This window comes from Phyllostomus discolor, chromosome 1, assembly GCF_004126475.2.
Source record: "Phyllostomus discolor isolate MPI-MPIP mPhyDis1 chromosome 1, mPhyDis1.pri.v3, whole genome shotgun sequence".
NCBI classification, from domain to species: Eukaryota; Metazoa; Chordata; class Mammalia; order Chiroptera; family Phyllostomidae; genus Phyllostomus; species Phyllostomus discolor.
Window position 1 is genome coordinate 200752405 of NC_040903.2, and position 24006 is coordinate 200776410.

The 24006-nt window shown below is 37.7% G+C and overlaps 1 protein-coding gene across 1 annotated transcript in view; it reads left to right on the forward strand.

The window, feature by feature from the left end:
* The window catches only part of NRXN3 (neurexin 3), a 1487232-nt gene that overhangs the window by 1428622 nt on the left and 34604 nt on the right, over nt 1–24006 (forward strand). The window contains 1 exon segment of the mRNA XM_036018906.1: nt 7955–8042. Coding sequence (XP_035874799.1) covers nt 7955–8042 — 88 coding nt within the window.

Consider the following 24006-nt stretch of genomic DNA (forward strand, 5'->3'; position numbering starts at 1 on the left):
ACTCAATTTTCCTACTGCTAATTAAATCTTGAGTCTGTAAAGGGATTTCCTTACAGGTTAATTCATCAGCAAAACTTATTATCTTCAATAAATCATGTCATTCTTTCTCTTGCTCCAGCATATGCAGTGTGGAAAAGAAAAGGAAAAATGTGGAAGTTATTGAGAGTGGACAGAGTTTAATGGGAAGCTATTTGCTTGGGTTCCTATATAAACTGCTATCTTTAATGACAGTGGATAAACAGTCCATTTTTGTTAGAGTGGGTACTACTTATGAACCTCACTCTACAGTTTTGCAGCTCATGATTTAGCAGCTAATCAGTGGTTTCTAGTCTGACCTGGCTCAAAACTCAGTATTCTATAAACTCCCTGAGGACAAGGACTGGGTTTGTCTAACCCTCAGGACAGTGATTGGCACATCCTAGGCAGTTAATGGAAGACTGATTGAATGAGCAAAATGCATGCATAAATAAAATCATATGGACAGAAAGATGTAATTTTGTTTGTTTTTTTTATATTTATTTTTCCTACAGAGCTCTATTTCAGTTAACTAATTTTGATCATGTTGAATGCAGTATCTTTAGCCCAGGGTGTTTCTCTTTAAAACCTTTTCATCTCATGGAAGTATGAGGCAACTAAAATCCGTATGCAGTCAGATCTTACTTGGCAAATGATCTTTCTCCAGGAGTGGGTAGAGAGAAAAGAAGAAAATAATATCTTCTAAAAAATGCAATGACATGAACCCCAAAAGGTGGTTTTAAAATTCACAATGTGTTGTTCCATTAAAGATTCTTACACAGAGGTAAGACACAAGAACTCAGAAAGCCTCTTAACCAAACTACAACTCTGTCTCCATCATTCAGAACCTGTCTCTTGATATGCCCCTTTTACACTTGAGTGTTAATTGTGTCCTTTGCACATAATAGTGTCAGTGGCTTCTTTTAAAGATGAATATAAAGGGGATGTTCAGAATACAGTGAGGTATAGACAATCACACAAAATCTTAACTATACATTAAGGTTGTTTCTGCATTGGGTTTGAGTTGCGTGAAATGATGGTGTTGGTTGTAGGGGGCGGGGGGTTTGAGATTATTTCCTCTAACAATATTGTTCAAGTTCTAAGTTTTTCTGTCTTTGGTACAGTCTAAAAATTATACAGTTTGTGTGTGTGTCTTGTGGGGAAGAGTTATCTATTAGCATTGATCAAAGATGGACCTATTCAATGGCAAGAACTTAATAATGAAAATCTTAATAGATAAATTTAAATTGAGGTGGTCAAACTTCTAAACACTCATTAAAATTCATAGATTTACCTAGAGTCAATGGGCTCTTATTTAATTAAAAGCATCTCAGACATCCTTTATTTAAGCAGAGAATGAAAACTCATAATGAAGCTGCTAGAGACCCTCCCTCACATGAGCTGCTTAACATGCCGACTCCATCTCAGAATGGAAGTGTAGAGTGGGGGAAAGGAAAACACCCAGCATTTGAAGGAATTTAATTCTTTTTAGCATGAAGCAGCTGCAGAGATATATGGCTTTTTTCTGTGGGACTTCAGAATATTTATGGGCCTTTCCCTTTTCCTTCTTCACGGGAAGAAAGGCGATCATCATTCTTGAGTGTGTTATTTATAATTTCATAAAGCTGTTCAGTGGCAGAACTTATTTTATCTTGCACTTAATCTCGGTCAAATCACCATGCTTCCAAGGAGCTGGATGGGGGAAAATTATTATCCCCCAACATGATTAGCCTATTCTCCGTATAAGATAAAGGGCTAAAGGATGGAAGTGGAAGCCACAAGTAGACACCTGGGCGGTGAAGAGGGGACCCGCTGAAACGATCTCAAGCTCTCCTGATCACGGCGCTTTTTTCTCGCCACCAAGTGATATATGGCAATGAAGAAGGATGTGGAACGGTTCCTGTGCTGAAATGGGGTCGAGCCCTTCAGAGTAAATAATTAGAAGCAGGTGATTATAGAAACAATAACTCATTGGAGGGAAATGAGAAGCCAGGTTGGTGAGACTGAGGAAATTGGAAGATAAATTTACCTATAAATTTACTGGGGCGGACAGAATTTTGAGCGCTCTTCTGGCCCAGTTTATTCTAAGGTAATTTTAATAAACATTGGTAGGGGAAAAAAAAGAATATAAATGCAATAAAAATTCTTTCAGGAAAGGAATAAAGAGGGATCTGCCAGAGAGATATTTTATTGAAAGTTATTATAATACCTATCTTTAGTTTTATGATTCCTAATTCAGAACCAAGTAATTTCAACATGTGAATTAAAAATATGAAATTCATATTTTAAAACAGGGTATGGTGAGTTATTACTTTTAATATAGGACTTTGCTAATATATAGGGACAGGAGAATATTTTCCTCCTCTTGAGAAGACAAAGCAAGGCCTTTAATCAGCACCGTGGAGAAATGGGTGTAATCAGACCCACGCACCATGTTTTGAAACCACACATACTGGCTTCCAAAGGAAATGCGACAGATAATACGGTGATATGTAGGGAGTGGGAGAAGGAGAAAAGTCTGATAGGGCAAGATATTAAATTCATGATCATTGTCCAAATTTTCACAAATAACACGGTAAATCAAGTAACTGCCATACTGTCATTCTCATAATATATCCCTCCACCCCAGTCTGCCTGAACTACTCATAGGTGTACAAGTAAACTCTGCTTCTTCATACCTCTGAGCCTTTGTAAGACTGTTCTCACCTAGAATGCTCTTCTCCCGCCTGTAGCTCTCAGCTTCCCAGCTACTCTGCTGCCTGTCCCTGGGGGCTCATTTTCCACTTCCCCTTTGCCCAGGAGCTATCTCTTTTCCCCTGCTGTTTGCTCCCTTAGCATCTTGTGTTTATGCTTGTCATGGCATTCAGTTTGCTATGTCAAATTTGCCTGTTTACTTGTCTGCCTCTTCAGGGACTGTGAATTCCCAGAGCAGAGGAACTGTGTTTTATCTATCACTTTATCCCTCGTAACTGTTACAGTGCTTGACACATAGGTGTTCAATGAATATTTATTAAAGTAATAAAGGAATGAATGAATGAATGAGCAAAACGCCATTGTAATATAGTCATATATCACTGACCGTGGATCTAGTAGCCCAGCCTCCAGATCAAATTATTTGGTTTGGAGTAGTCATAGATCTTTTATTCTTCCTTGAATGACTTGTAAAGTTGGTTTTTGACACGTGGGAACCATAATAGGTAAACACTTTCAGCCCAGCCAATGGGAGTTATGAGAGCTTTAGACAATCGTTATGAGGAGAAAATGTGGAGAAGATGACATGGAAGGTACCCTGATGAACATTCTTGACATAACGATACAATTAGAAGAGTTTCTTAAAGCAATGCTGCAACTTGATGGAGAATGGATGGATGGTGGACCCTTAAAAATAGCAGATGTCACTGAAAAATGTCTACACCCTTAGTTATTACGACTACTGAAAGAGTTTATGCATTAATTTCTTAGCACAAAGCCTGAATATAGAAAGTGTTTAATAATTGTTAAATATTATTAGTAGGCATGCTTCTAGATAGTTCAAATATCCTTTTCTTCTTAAAAGTACTGACTACTCTTTCCCTCTAAGGAGCTATGAGTAATTATGAAAAGTGGTTGTATTTTAGGAAAACACACGCACACAGCCTAGAGTTGCTACATGCTATTTAAAGACAAAAAGTCTGTAGTTCTGTTCTACTTATGATAATGGTGTCCTCAGCCTGTGTGTATCTGCTGTACTATACCAGCCATGGGAACCAGTAGTAAAAGAAGTATGCCTTTTCTTCCAAAGTGTAGAGTCAGACCCTGCATTTATTTATTTATACTTGAGGAAGGACACAAAGAAGAATACTAAAAGGCATTCATAAAGCCTTGGGTGTCCTGAGGGTAACTTTGAATCGTATTGTCATTACTTTTGGATATGATCCTAAGTGCATATCCAAAAAACCTTGGCTTGGCCTGGCTGGCGTGGCTCAGTGGATTGAGTGCCGGCCTGTGAACCAAAAGGTCACTGGTTTGATTCCTGGTCAGGCCACATGCCTGGGTTGCCTGCCCCAAAGTGGGGGTGTGCGAGAGACAACCAACTGTTTCTCTCACATATCGATGTTTCGCTCCCTCTCTTTCTCCCTGTCTTCCCTTCTTTCTAAAAATAAATAAATAAAATCTTCAAAAAAAACCTTGGCTTATACTTGTTGATGTTTTGTTTTGTTTTATTTTTTTTTTTACATGGCAGGGACAAAGGTAGCAAAAATAAATAAATAAACAAATCCTTAAATATAGTGTTCTTAATCCCGAGTCCTCTGCAAATCGAAGCCAGCTGCCTCTGACAGCGAGTTTTTCTGAAACGGCACAGTGTGCTGGGGTGGGCACAGCAGTGCTGGAAGCCAGGTTCTCCAGATAAACAAACGTTGGTTCAGTGTTGAGCAAGGAGGGTTTGAGAGGTTTGTCATTGCTTTGGGAGTTTCATTGGCTGCGGCTGTAAATAGCGATGATGAGAGTTGAAGGAAAGAAAAATAGGGGATGAATTCACATGTGACCCACCCAGAATGTCTGGACTCAGAGCCATTGGAAACAAATTGAATTTCAATTATTTTTCAAGTTCTCTTAGAATCTTCATGAGTGTATTTGTCTTTATCACCCCTCATGGCAGATGCATTGGTGTTATTGATTGACTAATTAATTGTTTTAGTCTTAGCTAGTATTTATTGAGCAGGTACCATATGCCAGGAACAGAGCTTCACTGTTAACATTACGTTCAAATCAATACCCAACCAGCGAGGGGACTCTCTGTGCATCTCAATCTACAGATGGAAACATTGGGACTTGGAGAGGAGAGGTAACTTGCTCCCCCAGGTTACCAACTGAAAGTTCAGGAAAAAGAGTCAGGCTTGCTCTTACCACACTCTGCTAGTCTGCCTCTCAGTTAACCTTGAGAGTCTAGCCACCGTTTATCAGAGCTATTGGCAAATGTGCTTCTGTTTCCTGGGAAGAACTTTGCATTTATCCATATTCATACAGAAGATTGTACAGAAAACAAATCTGTAGGAACTGGGCCTGGGGACAGTGAACTAGGGAGAAAGGAGGTGAGAACATGGGAGAGAGTATGCATGGGGTCTGCAGTGGGGGACAGGAGCACTTCGGGGACAGAAGCTGAAGTGGTATTGAGGAAGGAGAGTGTAACTATGCACAAACCACAGGGGAGAAAACTTGTGTAGTGTTAGGAATTGGAGAAAGAAGAAAATAGTAAATATCCTTTCAACCGCACAGTCTAGTACTTTTCTTGAAAAAAAAAAACCATTTCTTTGGCCAACAAAAATTAAGATAACTTTCTTAGAATTAAGTTGAATATTCTACTAATATTACATCAATGTGTTTTGGAGCTTCTATTGCCATTATGCATTGTTTTTATGCACTTGCTCAATGGCCTTTTTCTTGCCTGGCCTTCTGCCCTTCAGATGAGCTCACTAGGTTTTCATTAAGTCACCAGGTTTCACGCATTTCTAGGGACCAAAGCTAGTTAAGCAGCATATGAGCCATTTTTTGCCAGGTCCTTATAATCAAGTCACCAACAATTTTCTAATTGATTATACTTTAGAAGTGCATTCTCAACCACTTTTTCATTACTCCCCATTAAGGAGTATTTTTAGACATTTTTTTCCTAATTGCCCTTATCCCATAAAATTTTAATACCACAGACACACTATATATTCATTTAAGTACTGCGGGCTGTTGGTAGGTCATAAATGCTTGTCATGCCTAAGATCCGCTCCCTCCACTCAAACAATCCTTACTGTTTTACGGTGACTGAACAGTGACTGTGGCCCTTTCAAAAATGGTGCTTGTCTCTGATAGTTGCCTTCTGCATGCGTACAGTCAACATTTATTCCCTCACCACTGCCCTTGCCCAACTAACCGGGGATGCACCTGCATGGGGCCCCATCACAGCAGCAGCCCCCAGGGGAGTGCGCTCACCACTTTGCTCACGGGAAAAACCGGGCCCCAGAGCACAACTGCGAGCCTCAGTTGCTGGAAATGAAATGCGCACTTCACTAGTGTGTAATTGAAAAAAATGCATGTTTGAAAATTCTTTTTCCATTAACTTTAAGGCAGATCAGGTGTGGAAGTATCTGCCTGTCAGATGTAGAATAAAGATCAATAACGTGGTTTAAGGCACCTCTCTGCCACTGTCAGTTCTAAGTGAAATCAATTGCCTAATATGGTGTCTCTGCTGTTCATTGCTCTGTCCAGTCATTCTATGCCCATTATGTCTACTTCAAAAGGATGCTGTCTGGAAATACTAAGCAGATGGGTTGTCATGTGTATCAGTTTGCACAGGCTGCCATAACAAAGTGCCACAGACTGGGTGGCTTAAACAACAGAAATTTATTTTCTCATAGTTCTGGAATCTAGAAGTGTAAGGTCAAGGTGTCAGCTGAGTTACTGTCTCTTGAGGCCTCTCTCCCTGGCTTGTAAATGGCTATCTTCTCCCTGTGCTGTTTAAACATTGTCATCCCTTTTGGTGTGCCTGTGCCCTGATCTCATTTTTGGATAAGGACACCAGTCCTATTTGGATTAAATTTACCCGAATGAATTCATTTTAACTTTATTATCCCTTTAAAGATCATATCTCAGTCCCACTCTGAGGTGGGGGAATTACAATGTCCACATAGGAAGTTAAGGAGACACAATTCAGTCCACAATATCATGTAAGGAAAGGTATAGAGAAGCCTATGTGGGCCACACATGCAGACTTTGACAAAGATGTATCTGTTCAAACCCCCACTCTGATTCTCACTGGCTGTGTGTCCTTCAGCAACTTACTTAACCTCTCTGAACTTTAGGTCTCTTTAAAAGTATAATAATTATCCTTGTCCCAGAGGATTGTTATGAGATTATGTTGAATTAATTAACAATAACTATAACTAATAAGTGTGTATACCTGTTCAGCACAGCATCTCGCTTGTAATTTCTTTTCCTCTTTAATATGGATTCAGACTTCAATGCATTATGAATAATAAGACTAGCAAGCCAGTGTATACTCTATATATTGAATACCCTTATGTACATAGTAGGATATAATTTTGTTTTTTACATAAGATCTATAGATTAGTTCATTAATTCAACAGTATTTCTCGTGCATGCACTGTGTACCAGGTACACAAAACAGTCTCCTTAGGTACTGCGTCTCAGGGGCTTGTCCCACTGCCCATGCCCACAGCCCTTATATTTCCGGCATCAGATTCTCTGGCGCAGGGGAGTTTCTGTAGGATTCAATAGGAAAAAAAAAGTCTTGAGTTGAATCACTACTGTTGCAACAAATGTCTTTCTGCTCTCCAGAAATAGTCTTACCTGTGTTCAGAGACTGTTGTGTGGTATCTCTCTGCTGGCCCACATTACTAATTCAGCTAATTGCAGCAATTACATGGAGAAATCAGTGCTAGCAAGAAAAGCCATTATGCATTTCCTGAACAGACTGCATTCCACAGTGTTCATTAATTATGCCAGCCTATATATTCACAACCACCAAATCATACACTTGAGACCACACACCGTGTGCATTTGAAAGCTTCTCAAAGCTGCAGCGCATTTCTGGGGTGGCTTGCACTCTTGTATTGCCTACCATTTGTAATAGCCCTCTTCCTGCCCTTCTGAGTCTCAAAATTGAAATTAAAGTCAGAAGAGGGTCTGGCTACACAGGGTCAGGCATGGCAGAGGTGTGAGTCCCTGAGAACCACCTTGGGTCTCTCAGCTTCACATAAGACCCACACAGATTGTCTGGACCCAGAGCCATTCACAGCTACACAGGAGTTAAAAATTCTGCATTCTACAGCATGCCCTCTTTAGAGAAGAGAAACAGTAATAATGATGGCGGCAGGACACAATGTTAAGTCATTTACGCTTTTGTTCATTGGTTTCCTTATCTCTCCCTCTCCTCTCTCTTCCCCCACAGCCAACATCAGATGACCTTGTATCATCTGCTGAATGTTCAAGCGATGACGAAGACTTTGTTGAATGTGAACCGAGTACAGGTAGGTTAGGTCAGTCTTGTTTTGCTTGCTTTATTTTTTCATTTGCAAAAAACAATACATACATATATGTGAATATACATGTGTTTTATATATATTATAGTGTGTCAATGTGTGTATTTCCTATATCTATATATGTATAAGCATACATATATAAATATTAAAATATAATCTAAAGCATCAAATCCCATGGAAGGAGTAACAGGATCTGAGGGAAACTGGGAGTCATTTCCTTGAAAGTTAAAGAAAAATCCATAGTATGTGACCTAGCTTGGAGCAACCAAACACTCAGATCAACCACCCGAACAGTAGGTGCTTAGTGGCCAGTGGCAGCTGTGAAGCTGCCAGGGCAGGGTGGGAGCCTGAAGAGGCCTGTTTTGGAATGGCACCGAAACATGAACCCAAAGTGGAGTCATAAAGATCATTTCAACTTCACGAATTGCTCCGAGTCCAAATGGCAAGCAGAACAAAACCAAAACCCAAGCAACAGCAAAAGCATTTTCCATGGGATTCCAACAGCAGTTAACATGGTATTGTATTTATACTAATTTTGTTCATTGGGTGCTTAGACGATTTCTGCAGCAACAGAGCCAACACAAAATTAGTACCGAACCATGCCATGTCAACCGCTGGGATGCTTCACGATGTACGCACTGTGCTGAAGTCCACGGGACTTTGGCAGTTAGAAGCTTCGGTGTGTCCCCATTTGCACCCAGATACATTTCGATGATTTACGGTCTTTCTTTACAGTGAGCTATGTGTGATGTAATGTCCAGCAGGCAACTGCAGTCCCTGACAGTTTCCTAGCAACTTTCCCAAGTTGTCTGTTTTGAGACTTGCTATATGTTAAATATATATACATATATAATAGAGAACAGATATCATTGAATTTCTGTGTATGTTTAAGAGAATTACAGCTGGAGTTGGGTTGGTATCTTACTTCTGCAAAAGTTAAGAAAAACACATAGAATTTTCTAGCTGATTCTTTGGGTTGCTTTATTTTTTTCCTTTCCTTAAAAAAAAAAAAGGCAAGCCATTCAACATTTTATTTGGATAATTTTAGAGAACTTCAAGCTTCATGAGGAAATACTATAGCAAAAGTGAAAATTGTCTAGGTGTTACCCCAAAGTGATTTACAATTTTTCAACTTTTGTGGAAACCTGACTGCTGGTGTCTTGCAAGTGGCTTTGAATCCAGGAAGTTCTGTGGGTTCCCGTCTGTAGCGTTACTTAGGGACACAATACTACGAGGGCCGTTTCACTTGGAGTGTCATCGCTTCCTTTGGAAATTCAGTGGTGTGGAAGGAAAGTAACCGTGACCTCGTTAGTCAGATTTTTTTCAAATTATTGTGTAATTATCTCAAATTATTAAGCATGGTTTTAACTGGAGAGAGGATTATTGTAAGTGAAGTTAGACAGAGAAAGAAATATACCACATAGTTTCACTTATAGGTGGAATATAAAGCCAAACCAACCAAACAAAAACAAAAAAAAAACAAAAACAAAACAGACTTACAGAGACAGAGACCAAAGGGATGGTTGACAGAGGGGAGGGAGGAGGGAAAATAGCTGAAAAAGGTGAATGGGAATATAATGTATTTTGCCGTGTACAATGAGCACATTTTAGCCCAAAATTTTGAGGGAAAAGTAAAGATGTTCATTATACATGTGTATAATGATTACATACCATAGCCATAATAATGGTTATAAGAATGCCATGTATAATATGCACAAAAACGTGGGTACACATTCTACAAGGCAAAATATGGTAGCCGATAATATTGCAGTAAGCCTGCAGGGTGAGAGATGTTTACTTGAATTGCATCTCTCACTGCAGGGTGATCACACTGTAAGGCATAAAAATGTCAAAACACTATATTGTACACCTGAAACTAATAAAATAAATATAATATTGTGTATCAACTATACTAAAATAAAATAAAATAATAAAATAAAAGAAGGCAGATGCTTCCAGTCTATACCAGAACTTGGACACCAAGTTTTTAATTCATTAATTCATCCAGTCATTCATTCAATAAATATTTCTTAGCACTTAGGCATTATATTATATTTATACTAATATAATAACAGACAGCATACAGTGTATCTTTAGGTTTGAGTCTTTTCTGTTCTAGTAATTGTCATAACTGAACTGTCAGAAAAAAATAGAATAAGGTGTTTTACTATCTAAATTACCTACCCAACAAATATCTTTTGTGTACGTTAGGCATGTGCTAGGTGTTAAGGTTTTAGATGTGAATGTGGCAAGGTACCCAGACTTTAATTTGGATCCCCTGTTTATTCTTTCTCTAGTTTTATTGCTTTTATAGCAATGATATCTGTATCCATATACATACACAAAAATGTTTCATCAAACTTTAGATTTTAGTCTTCTTGTAAAAATTAAGAATTTATCATTTTAAAATATTACCACCATCTTTCCCTACTACCTCCTCCTCCCACATAATCATCTCCATAGCAACCTCCTTAATAACACCGAGGGTTTTTCCACACTCACAAGTTTTAGATCTCCCGGGTTGTGGGTATATATTGCCATTTGGTATTGAACATGAACAGATCCAAACTTGAATGACATTTGCTTTTTAGTGGTTGCACAGGTGTTTCAGCTGATTCAAAGGCAGAGGACAGAAATTCAATGCCAGTATTTTCTTTAGTGACACAATTACATGGGGTGGGTGGGGGATTACAGCAGTTTTTAAACAATCTGCTCTGTTCAGCAAGGAAGTATGGGAGAGGCGCATACATAAATCGGGTGCCTACCCTGAAGCAGATAACATATAGCTCTAAGACACTGATATTGGTATCCCTTGCCTGGGATTATTCAACTCATTACATTTGAAGGATGAGCATTTCTTCTCTCTAATATTTACTCCATAAAGTATTCCTGGTAAGAAGAAATTCAGCTACACAGGGAAATATGTCAGGGATATATTTAATAGAGGAAGGATAGATATTCCTGTTGATGCAGAAGTTTTGCCCTTGGGACCAGATTAACACTGATGAAGGTTACATGGTACAGACCTACCTATCAAGCCCTTTTTTTCTTCTAAATGGGAAATGACTCCATAGCCTTCACATTTTCCAAAAACACCCAGAGTAAAAATCAGAAACAATTGAGCAGCTGTTTCTGGGGCTAGGTTCTGCAGTGCCTAGAGAGAAGGCTTCCATTGCCCATGCAGCAACAGGTAAGGGTGACCATTATATCACTTTGACATAAATTTTTTATTTTGAAATTCCATGTGAGTATTGAGATTAAAATTCTGATTTTGAATGCCCTAATTTACTACCTCAGTTTCTAAAATGTTAATCTTTTCCAGGACTGATGTTCAATGTCAATACACTAAATTTAACTAATTATCCAGGCCTTTTTCTACTTAACATTTTCTCTTATCTTCTCTCACTATATGAGCAAGTTTTTGATTTTCTAGCTATCTCAGTTATGAGTCATGTAATTTCTAGTTCTTTTCTGATTAATTGAAGTCTGCTAGAAGCTCTTGCTTTTCATAAATTTGGGCAGTTCAGCATATGCTAATTCAACTTTTCATGTGGACATTACTTTTTTAAAATTTTTTAAAAGATTTTATTTATTTATTTTTAGACAGGAAAGGGAGGGAGAAAGAGAGAGAGAGAGAGAGAGAGAGAGAAACATCAATGTGCGGTTGCTGGGGGTCATGGCCTGCAACCCAGGCATGTGCCCTGACTGGGAATCGAACCTGCGACACTTTGGTTCGCAGCCCAAGGTCAATCCACTGAGCTACGCCAGCCAGGGCCCTGGACATTACATTTTAAATGAACTTAGTTTTCTTATTTAATTTTCTTTAAATCAAAATCGAGCTTAAAGCTGCTGAGTTTGAGTCAGAGGTAATTTCACACCAAAATCCCACCTTGGCACCCAGCGCATGGTTTGTGTAACTCAGTTGTATCATATTCAGTGACAACATAACATTTTTAGGAGTTTGGTTGACGAGGGTCTAGAAACCTTGTAAATCCAGGGGATCTCAAATTTTCTTTGTGTATTTGCTCTGAAAAATATGTAAATGAGATCTTAAAAAACAACAAGCACCACCTAAGCCACGACAAAAAGACACAGAGTGAAAGCTCAATTAGTATTTATTGTCTGAATTTGTTTGACTCACAAAGGGCTTCATAATCTTAAATTAACACTGGAGATTTTTCATACTTCTGACTTCATCTCCTTTGAAAAGCTAAATAAAACCCATTAAATTATTTAAAATCTATAATTTTAGATAAGTGAATATCACTGTAATAAAGTTACATTTCTCCAACAAAAAGAATTCTCTACTTTTCCTACCCCTTCTCTTTCTGGGAACTAAAGCATTTTATGAGTAACAGGTAAGATCACAATTTCTGAACATTTGCTTTAAGAACCCAGAATTGAACCTTTAAAGTATAAAATCATAATGAAGCCATCTGCTTCAAATGAAAATTTAGAATATTTGAATTAGGACTTAACTACCTAAAATTGAGGGTCAGGATTTTAACTTTCCTAGTTTATAAGAGCTGATTGGGTTTCCCACAACGGAAGTCAATGTCTACTTAATGATCCAGATTTGTGACTTTGCATATAAACCTTTTCTTTTTCAACTATACTGTACTGATATTGAATCATGCAGTAAGCTCCTGTTTCACTGTGCTTCGTGCAACTTTGGATTCGACAATAACAAAACTACAGATGAGCTGGAGAGGATTCAAATAATACTAGAAAATAAGATTTTTTTTTCATGAGACTATGGAAGCCAAATAACAATTAAAATCTTTACTAAGTTCACCTTTGTGATCTAAAAACACTCTGAAATATAGAGAAATTGATGAAATTGACTTTCCATTTCTTCTCTCTCCCTCCCCACTGTTCCTACCCTCAGTGTCTCCATTTTAGGAAATAACATCAAAACAAATGTAATTTTAGATTAGCTATTTTATAATTAGAAATTATCTACTCTCTGAATTTTGTATATTTATAGTCTCAGGTTCCAAAAGTCTTAGGGCAGGGGTCACAGAGCAGAGTAAAAAAAAAGAAAAGAAAAAGAAACACCTTCTACACCTGAGAAATGGGAATGGCAATAATTAACAACTATATTGATTTACCTAGCCATTATCCAGGGATGTATTTTTCTAGTGGTCAATTAGCCAGGATTTTTGCTTTCACTTTTGTTAAATGTTCTTTGATCCAACATCAAGGAGCCGCACTTCCACCAGAGGGCAGACAGTCAAAGGAAGTAAAGATGAAACGCATCCATTAATCAATAAGACTGTGCTAAACAACTTCTGTAATGGTTGGATTGAGGGGGATGTTTAAACTAATGGTGGTAATCTGAGATCACAAAGTAATTAGTATTGCCAGAGTGGTTCTCGGATGTATTTTTACTCCTCAAATCCATAGTCCTCCCATTTGTATTTGATGTTACTATTAGTTTCACTACGATACCAACCCAATGTGGGTGAAATTTAAATTTAGTGAAATACCAATAGCATCCTCGTATTTGTGTTCTCCAGGTGGAAGTGGATTCTTAATCTTTAGCCATTTGAGATGCCTCGGTAAAGTGTTTATGATATGAAAATCTGGCATTGAATTGCTTAAAGGCTCGCCAAATAACTCAAGTTTTAATATGCCGGAACACTGTGGGAAATGCAGCTGCAACGTTAAGACATTAATACTTGCCTAATGGAAGATGAAAAGAAATAGAGCCTTGTTCTCCAGAATCCATGGGGGAAAGAAAGTAAATTGCTGATTGTTGGCTTTAAATACGATGTTTGTGATCTTATGTGTTTATAAAAACACATTTATATTTTTTCATTAGTGTCTCCAGCAAGCTTGAAGAGTTAGCACCTTGTCTGTTTTTATTACAAAAAAAAAAGATATTTTTTATTTTAGAAAGGGTTTTCCAGGTGGAAAGTCATGATTGGTAAATAGAGTCTTGTTTAAAGGTTACTAGTCAAGTGGCTATTAGTCAAGTAGTAAATGCTAAATAAATGCCATAGGAATGTTTGAAAACTTTCCCTTGGAGAGTTCAGGCCCACTCAAAAACACTTCAAGTAAAAGGATAACAGAAGTAATCTGAGAAATGATTTAGCTTCAGAAAGTATAATGTAAATAGATGTAAAATTCATCAGTGTAATTAATCATTATTGACTGTAGACATTAGTCATTTTTATATTTGAGTTATAATATATTTCTAATGTATACAAAAGCAAATAGTTACCCATATATTAGGCCTAGGCTAAATCCTACCAATGCTTTAAATCCTACTTTTGCTGATCTATAAGTTAATAGAATATGTTCATGGGTGCTCAATATTCTAAATTTAATGTTATATATAGTTTCTGTCTTCCTTAACCCACTAAGTGATAAATTGTGTCACTTTTTGATAACCCAACTCTATCCCACCCCTAGGTAATTTTTAGGCTATTGGAACAACATGTGCCCTTTAAATTCCTAATGATAAAATGTTTTGAAAACTAGAGTAACAATGGAAATATAACTATAGGAAAGTCTCCTAATTGACTGTTGGCAATTAAGCAATTCATAGCTCAGGCAGGGTGTACATAAAACACATGCCTCATGGGCTCACCTTTATCAGGGATTCCATAACAAATATAACAAATCTAATAAAAGTTAAAAAAAGTATTTTCATCTCCATTACCCAAGTGTTTCTGGTATGTAGGGAAGGAAGAGGAATCAGTAAGATGAATGTATATGTATGAATACTTTCACTTGAAAGTTTAATACATTACTTATTTATAAAACATTTTTAGTGACTACTGTGAGTTCATTTTCTATTAGGGAAGACAGAAAAGTAAGGAGAATGAAAGGAAAGAATGGATAGGAAGGGAAGAAACAGTGTAGAGAGTCGATGGAAATGCCTAGAACATTATCAGAACTTTATAGAGAGGTTTTTCATTTCACAAATAACATACCCCACTCATAGACCATAGACAGGCAAGAGAAATCACAGATGATGATAATGCCAACCAATGATAGAATCAAGTAACCCCAAAGCCAGTTTTCTGTATCTTAGGTTAGGGACACACAATTTCCAACCGATTACAGTTGAAGAATTAATATAGTTCAGTCATAACGTTTTCTTTGAATTCCATATATACAGTACAGTCTAGGGCCAGGGCTTCTTAGATAATAGGTTAAGGATGGGCCTGTTGAATTTCAAGCCAAACTCATGAGAACTTCCTGATTTCAAATGCCAGTGCAAGTAGTTGATAAGAAGTGAGCTTAATGAAATCATTAAGCAAGTACCCCCACCCCTGCAAAAATTTAATATATAAAGAGGGATTGGGTTTTAAAAGAGAGGTTTTATGGGTTTTCTTTTATTCCTTATGTTCTGTATTTTTTCTCCCATAAGCCCCAGTATATGTACTGTGTGTATATATATACATATATTTATATATGTGTATACTAAATACATAGTGCCTATCATTTCCAGATATATGTAGACACAGTATAAATGAGATTAGACTAATGTGAACAGAGATTAACAACAGCCCCTGCCATCGGTCATGTGTTTTACACAGAAATTCACTCCATCATTCTCACATCAGCCAACATAAACATGCATGATACAGTTTTAACTTGGTGAACAAAGCATGTTAATTTTCCTTTAGTTTTTTCTCCTTTATCATAATTACAATGATGATTTCATAATCCAGTTGTCCTTGAGAGGGGTAGAGAGAAAAAATGATACATATATATCTATCCATATATGCACATTCCTGTGTATATATATATAAATAGATATATGTCTTGTATATATCTGAAGAACATTTTTTTTGTTATTTCACCTCATCTTGTGCCGCATGAATTTTTGGTGGTTCAATTTACTTTATTTTATTTTGATTCATATTTAGTATTTTGGTCATTATGGCTATTTTTAACTCATTGCTATACTTTTATGAGTAATTATAATCATTATTTTTTAAATACTGAGAGATATATAGATATGCAAAGCAAACAAGGCAACAAAATCTTTTCTTGCCATCCTAATCTTGAATTTTCCCCCTTCAGCTTATCCCTCCAGTATTTATGCTTAAAAAAAAAAAAAATGAGCCCCAACAAGATCCAAGAAAGTTGTGTACAAAAGAATGAAACACTGTGTTTTCCTCTTCTTCCTCCAATGTATATTTTTCCTTTTAATTTCCTTCCTTTTCCCTTTTTATTTGTCCACATATCTGCACAGGACACTTGTCTTTCCTCTCCCCTTTGTGACAATTAAGAGGACAAATGAACCAGGGGAAAAAAAAAAAACAAGAAAGATAGAGAAACATGCAGAAACCAAGAAACACATCCCTCCCCACAAATTCCAGATGGCATAAAAAGAATTTTATTGCAGATACAGAGTATTTGTTGTATCTTTTATTTCTGGACAAGCCCAGGATCATTGTGTGGCATGCAGTAACAGTTTTGTAGCTAATCAACTAACCATGGTCTCCATCACCAATGCATGGGCTGTAATGACGCCATCTTGTGTTTCATCCAAGGGATACATCCAGGCTAACCCAGCAAGTCCAGTGTATGAGTTTTGGGGGTAACTTTCTTTGTAGTTATAATTCCATGGGTTCTTATTTTATTATTATTTGCATCAAGTCACGACAGCCTAAGAACTGCTCCCGCAGCATCTCTGTATGGTTTTGTCCTTGTGTTTGCTTTCTTTGGCCCAGTCGCCAAGCATGTGTGTCTTGTCCGGCACATCTGTCTTGCCATCTTGTCTTGGAGTCCACTGCTGTGGTATCGTTCTGTGATTCTGTTCTCTGTTTGTAACATGTGGTTTCAAGCCCTCTCCCTTTATTTCTCACTCCCCTGTTGTTTCTACTTCTAACCTTACCCCTAGGGAACTTCACAAAGAAGCAAAGCAAATGTTCAGTCAAATTTTAAGGCTGATAACTGTGGTTTGCATCTGGAAGTCCTAAGTTGCACTTTTTTTAACCTGGCTAAGGAGGCAAAACCTATCGTGGGAAACTATTAGTGACAGTACCCAGACAACTACCCAGTCAACAATAAGAGACCCTTGTTGATTTCTCTGGCATGATGAAATGGGTTTCCTGTTAAAGGGATTTCATGTAAGAGCTAATTTGCAAAGAGTTTTTTGTTCTTAGATTATCAATCTTCTAGTTAACCCTTTCTTTAGGAACAGATCCACAGAAATTTTTTTTCAGAAAATGCTAGTGAGGGAGCACCACCATTTCTGCTATATAAGGGCAGTTCCCATTCCTGAATTGGTAAGAGATTTGTGAAAATCTGAATGATTTTATTAAAAAATTCAATAATGTTTACATATTTTAGCCTAAATTATGAATGTGTTAGGCGAGTCATCTGAAGAGGGAAAAAGAAATTTTTAACTCACTGGTTCTACCTCATACATATTTTGAGGTAAGATTGTCTTTTGATCTTTCGGAGTCAAATGATATATATTTTATTTTATTTTTTAATTCATGGAAGCATTAAAGAGCCAACACTTTGAAAGAGGAAAGAGGGAATTAATGGGCTCTGTGGACTTAGAACTTTCTAATGAAGGAAGGAAAGGAGAGAGGGAAGGAGGAAGAGAGACAGATGCAGGAGGAGAGAGAAGGTGATAATAAGGCAGGAGGGAGGGTTATTCCTGATGAGCCCGAAAAGCAGCCTGCTGATAAATGTTAAAAACAGCACACACAGATATACGCACAGCCCAAATGTGTTGTGTTTGCCAACTTCTACAGTGTAAAATGTCCCCACTGTGGTTGATTACAAGCCACACATATGAGAACACTAAACTCAGAATTGGGAAGTAACACTCATGAGCACCTGATTATACAGCATTTTCATCATACAGATACTATAGACGTAAATAACCTCAAAGCATACATAATGTGAAATGCAGTAAAATAATTAGAAAATAATAAATTTTAACTTTTTACCTTTGTTTTTAATATGATTCACTTGATTGCAATTTTATCTATTTTAATTTTTTATAATGGCTGTGTTTAGCAACCAACTTTCAAAAATTCCTAAAAATGTAGCAATCAATGATCATAACCTGGCTCTAGAAGAAAATTGTCCCAGGCATCATGCTGGGTGTTTCCAAACATGGCATTTATTTATGTCTCATTTGAAGTTGTTATGAAGGGGGGGAACTATATTAGCCATCTTACAACTGAGAAAATTGGAACTCAAATAACTTTCTTTTCCAAGATCTCATAGTTTGGCAAAGAAGTAAAATGAATACATTTTATTTCTATTGCAGTTTACACAGAGGATCACGCTTAAACATATATTAAAGCACTAAATTGTACAACTATTATGTGCTCATTTGTGGAGCTTTGACTAATTTTGTTTCCTCAAAATAGAGTTGCAAATACTCCTTCAGTAACCCTGAAGATGCACAGGATATTTCTTAGGTTTGCAAATTTTGTTTTTTGACCTTTGAAAAAGCTGTAATAGATGCACTTCTTAGTACATAATTATAATATCCAGTATGATTCCATTACTCAGTCCTTATGTTTTGTAACTTCTAAAATATAATGAACTTTATTTAGTTACAATATTTGGTGCATGTTAGTGAATGAACTGCACAGTGAAATATATCAATGTACTTGACTTCCACATTTTCTCATAGAGTAAACTGGTTTATGAACACTTAGAACAGCATGAGAACCATTGTACTACAGGAAATAAACTGAAGCTTTTAAAAAAATTGTTTTACTGTTAGATACTTAATCATTGCTTTGTGAAAGACCTTGAGAGATCTGGGACTGAAAAGAATGTGTTGAATCTTATCAGTCCTTCTCATTTGACATGATGGATTCTCTGGCTGAGTTTCTGGTAGTACAGTATTCTACTCTGACTTGATGTCAGGTTTAGCTGCCCCTGCGGTCAACCTTTGATGGCACCATACGTAACACTGAACAAAGTTTCCTGAAGTGGTTTCCAGGCCTTCACCTATGGGTCTGCTATTGCTACATCTTGTTTCCCTTTATTGAGAAAATATTCATTGAGCACTTACTATACTCAAGTATAGTCCTAAGTATTTTACACCCTTAACTTCTTTAATCCACATAGCAATCTTGTGAGAGGCTATTATTATTATTACATTTTTAAAAATCCTCATCTAAGGGCATGCTTGCTGATTTTAGAGTGAGGGAAAGAGAGAAAGAGAGAAACATCAATATAAGAGAGAAACATCCATTGTTTGCCTCTCCTGTGCACCCCAATCAGAGACAGGACCCTCAACCTAGGCATGTGCCCTGACCAGGAATCAAACCCATGACCTTTTGGTTTACAGGACAACGCTCCAACCAACTAAGCCACACCAGCCAGGGCTGCAATTATCATCTTCGTTTCAAAGATGAGTAAACTGAGGTGCAAAGGAGCTAAACACATTGTCCAAAGTCACACGGCAGGAAGTAGAAGAAACTGGATTTGAACACAGGCCAACTGACTCCTGAGCGGTGGTCATTGTGTTTTACTGTCTCTTAGGTTGGTAGCTTACTCTCCATTAACCAATATATACAAAATAGCTACCTGTCTCCTTGACAACAACAAAAGAATGTTTGTGTACTGAGTATGTTAAGTGGTCAGGAAATACTTGTTAAATAAATTTATTATTGGGCATCTCAGAGGCTTCTAAAACCTTGGCTGATAGGGGTTATAAAATTGTCCAGTTCCAATTGATGCCAACAGCTGTGGTTGCTACGGCTCACCCCTGTGTTCTGGGAGGTGGAATGGTTTGATATTTAGGATAAATACCATCTCTCATGTGAAGTTAGTCACTCTTGACATCACCTGGGTAGTAAGGTGTACACCGGGGGCTTTTGGCTCCTTACTCCCTAGTACTCCTGCTTTAGAAAATAAGATCAAACAACAGCCACCTCCAGCTGATGTTAGGATTCTAACAGGCTCCTAGGGAGGATGCCGGTAAGATGCTGTATTTTCTCTGTTTCAGAAATAATTATGTTCCCTGGAACACAATGTTTCAGATGTTACAGCTAATAGGAAGCAACAAAATAAGTGAACATGTCCCTGACAGGGTGGATTTCTTAGCCCCTTTCTGACATCCCTGTGCTCTTGACATTTCATACTCATGTGTTTATCTTCTCTTTTGTTTCTCTTACTTCCTTGCTTTATGGCTAGAAACAAAAGTTCAAAACAAACAAAATAAAAGCTTTCGGGGACCTTGAATTTTCTATGCCAGGAAAGAACCTTAAAAGGAGTTATTAAGGACTAACATTCACAGTTAAAAAGAGCATCTTTATAAAGCTATGTTTGCTTTCATTAGAATCCTTCCAAGGAAAGTACAGGTGGCCCAAGAGTCTGGGGTGGGGGGGGTCTCAGTATACATTATGTTAGTCCTGACCAGTCGGGAGCCCGATCCTAGACTGAAAAATCTGTACATGGAACAATGCTGAGAACCCTCTATTGCCAAGTTCTGCTCCCACCTTAGCCTTGAAGCACAGAGACCCCCTTTTTATTCAGAGATCATGACAGCTGGCAACATTATATTGCCAAAGTATTCAAATTTGTTCAATCCATCATGTACAGCGAAGGTCGTCAAACTTTTTTTTGGAGAGAGCCAGAGAGCAAAATATTTTAGACTTTGGGAGTCTTATACTACCTGTTATAACACAAAGGCAGCCAGCCACAGGCAATGCATAAATGAATGATTGTGGCTGTTTCAATAAAGCTTTCTTTTTAAAGCAGGCATCAGGCTGGATTTGGCCCACACCCCTAGTTTGCTTAGCCCTGATCTAGACAAATCTGATAGGTTAGAAATTTGTAGTCTTTTTTTAATTTGAATAGATGAATCCTTTTTGCCCATTTTATAGTCAATCTTGATAAACTTTTATTTTCTCCACTAAGCACATGAAACCCCCTAGGATAGGGGAGGACATGAAAAGCTTCCCCCCTCACTATTACTTTAAGTATGCTGTTGTCTCACATGTGAAACACGCTAATTAAAAAATACGTACAAAACCAGGATCCCCTCCACCCAGCTGTGCCCTGCAATTTTTGTAAGAGCTTGATGTTTGCCCTTTTTGCAAACCCATCCTTTTCACTGCCGGCCTCAGCTGGGGCACAGGCTGCCCTTCTCTTGGCTTCCAGAGCTTTTTGGCAGTAGCTTCCCTGAACTCCAGCCCACATGCTGTGTCACATCCCAGTAACTCTTCCCCAAGCCTTGGCTGTGGGTCGCTGAACTGACAAATGTCTAAATGACTGAGATAAGATATTTGCAACCTGCTGAGAACCTCTGCTTTGCCTGTACTTTTTGATTTGTAGCTTTATCAGCTTTGTGGGGAAAAGTGACAAAAACCATTCTTGGTGACACAGTCAATGAATGGGGAGGACAGAATAGAAGGGGCATAATATACAGGACTCCATCCTGGGGGGGTGAACACATTTACTTCTGTCTCCGCCCTCTGAGTGGCGGAGGTCAAGGATGATATGTGGGGCAGAGGAAGGAGCCTCCTATGATCTGAGGGGAGTAACGTGTTCTACCACCTGGCAGCAGATTGGACAGGAGCAGGCCATGAATATGCCGGGCCAAAGCCATATCTAGTATGACTGTGAATGTGACATTTGTCATTTTATAAGTTAAAGCTTAGTCCCTTTCCCTTCCTTAACATTAGAAAAATGTGGAAAAAATACAAAAGACTTATACATGAATAGCAAGTAAATTGTGAGCCAGATCCTAATGCATCCCAACACCAGAAGGAGCATCAGATTAACTTTTGGGAGCCAGGATGCTAAGTAATAACCTTCTGAACTTTCTCCATTAGCGAGGCCTCCTGGTGTGGTGTTGTGCCTGGAGTTGTAGGGCTCTGAACTATGGCTCAAAAGACAAAAAAAAAAATGTAGAAGAGATAATACAAAGGAACAAGAAAGTCTGAGCCAAGAGGAGGGACTTTGGGGGCAGGACTTGCAGGAGGACATCTTTTGAAACAGTGTAATTCGGAATGAGTGTTTTAATAAGCCTCTGAGATTAGAGGTATTATAGACAAGAAGAATAAAACAAGGGCAAATTTAGCACTGTGGGTGACCGGATAGAGGTGTAACAAAGTCAAGTCTCAGCTTCTGCTTCTCTCATGCTTACAACAGCCGGGCATTTTCCTATCTGGTTGTTTGGCATGTTTATTTGTTTCCTTTTTGTTTGCTTGTTTATTTCTTTATTGATTTATACTTAGTCCTTACTAGTTTTTCCTCTAAAGCCAAGGGGAAAGCTGTCCCAAGCGCCGACTGAGTGACATGAATAGATGAAACAGACCAGGTCTCACCATCAGCAATAGGGAGGACTCTGGCAGACTGGGGAGAACATGCCCTCATTTAACAACATTCAAATTACATACCTTTTTAAAAATGATATAAAAGCAGGCCCTAGGACAGTCAAACAAGTTGCAACAATAAGACATGGTGTTTTTAATTCCATTAATTCTATTTTTAAAAATTCCTTTTGATCTAACACCTTAAAGTTTGAAGAATGTTCTCTCTGTAAGGTTTCTGGTTAAGACATCATTTGGTGATCCTGAGCATCAAATTAAACATGGCAGGTCTTCTCCCAAACCTCCAGGAAGTTAAAGCCCTTTTTAAATCTCTTTCTTCTTTTACTTTAGCCTTAAAATTTACATAGCTGCAAGACTATAAGCTTGCAGAACTTTAAGGTCCGTGGTAACGATTTAGTTTTAGGTGACAAAACTGAAGCCTCCATAGGTCAATTGATTTGCTCAAGGTCACAGAACTAGTTTATGTGAGAGCTGAAATTAAATTCCAGATGTCCTAAATCCATTTATACCATTTTACTCCTACTGTATATCAAGGTTTTTGTTTTTGTTTTTAAGCCCAAAGGTTTTTATTCTAAGCTGAGATAGTATCCAATAGAGAATGTGTGAAAAATTTGGTATCTCTTTTCTACTGGTCATTATTTACCATGCAAAAGAATGTATCATTGACCCATTAAGGGGGCCCATTTGCCACTCTATTCTATACGTCACTCAGGGAACCAACTAAGAGATTAGGGACAAATGGTGAAGCGATTAGTGGGGACTGCCAGTGACTTGTGGTACAGACACAACCAACGTATGGTCTAGTGATGAATTCTCAGTGGTATCACCCTCCACCCTGAGAACAGAATACTGGGCAGACTAGAGCTGTGGTTCCCAAGCACAAATGCAAACCCAGTGTCAAGCTATGCATCAGCTCACAGACCCATGGTGAAATGAGGTAAGTAAGGAGGATATAGAGAAATTTGTGGAAGCAAAATTAAACTTACAGACTGCCCTCCATTCTGAGATTATATAGTTTGTTGTTTTCTCTAATGGTTAAAGTCAATGTCTTTTACAAAAACAGTGTTTTGTTACTGTTTGTAGCATCTTTATTTAGCAAAATAAAAGTTGGCAAAGATATGTTACCCCTTCCCCACAGGTTTTTCTTTGACTGTTGACTGATATATGAAAACAAATAAATCAACAGGAAAAAAACAAAAATTAAAAGACTTAAATGTAATTTATGATGCAACCCTAGGTTTAGTAGATTTTGAAGACTACAGAGCTAAGTGTAAAATGTTATTACGAACAAAGTGATATTAAAACCAAGCCATTTGTTTTATTGAGACCCCAAGAAGGTCTTATCCTTAGCACAAGTGACTTAGACATTAAATATTATGATACTATTTGAAATATCATTACAAAAACATAGATTAAAGGCAGAAAATAGAAATAAAAGACTTTTTAAAATATAGAATAAATATTCTTAGAAGATCAGAATCTGTTTATAAATGTAAATAAGCTAAACAAAAATGGACACTTCTAGGAACTCAAAGCCAAGTCTAGAATTTCACCTCCGGTAAAGTCTTATAGAAAAGTGGAAAAAGCTGTTTTAGAGGGCTGAATTTGCCTGCATTTGAATAACACAATTTATTCTTGTGAATGAGAAGGTCAAAATCCTTAGTCCCAGCCAAAGGAAA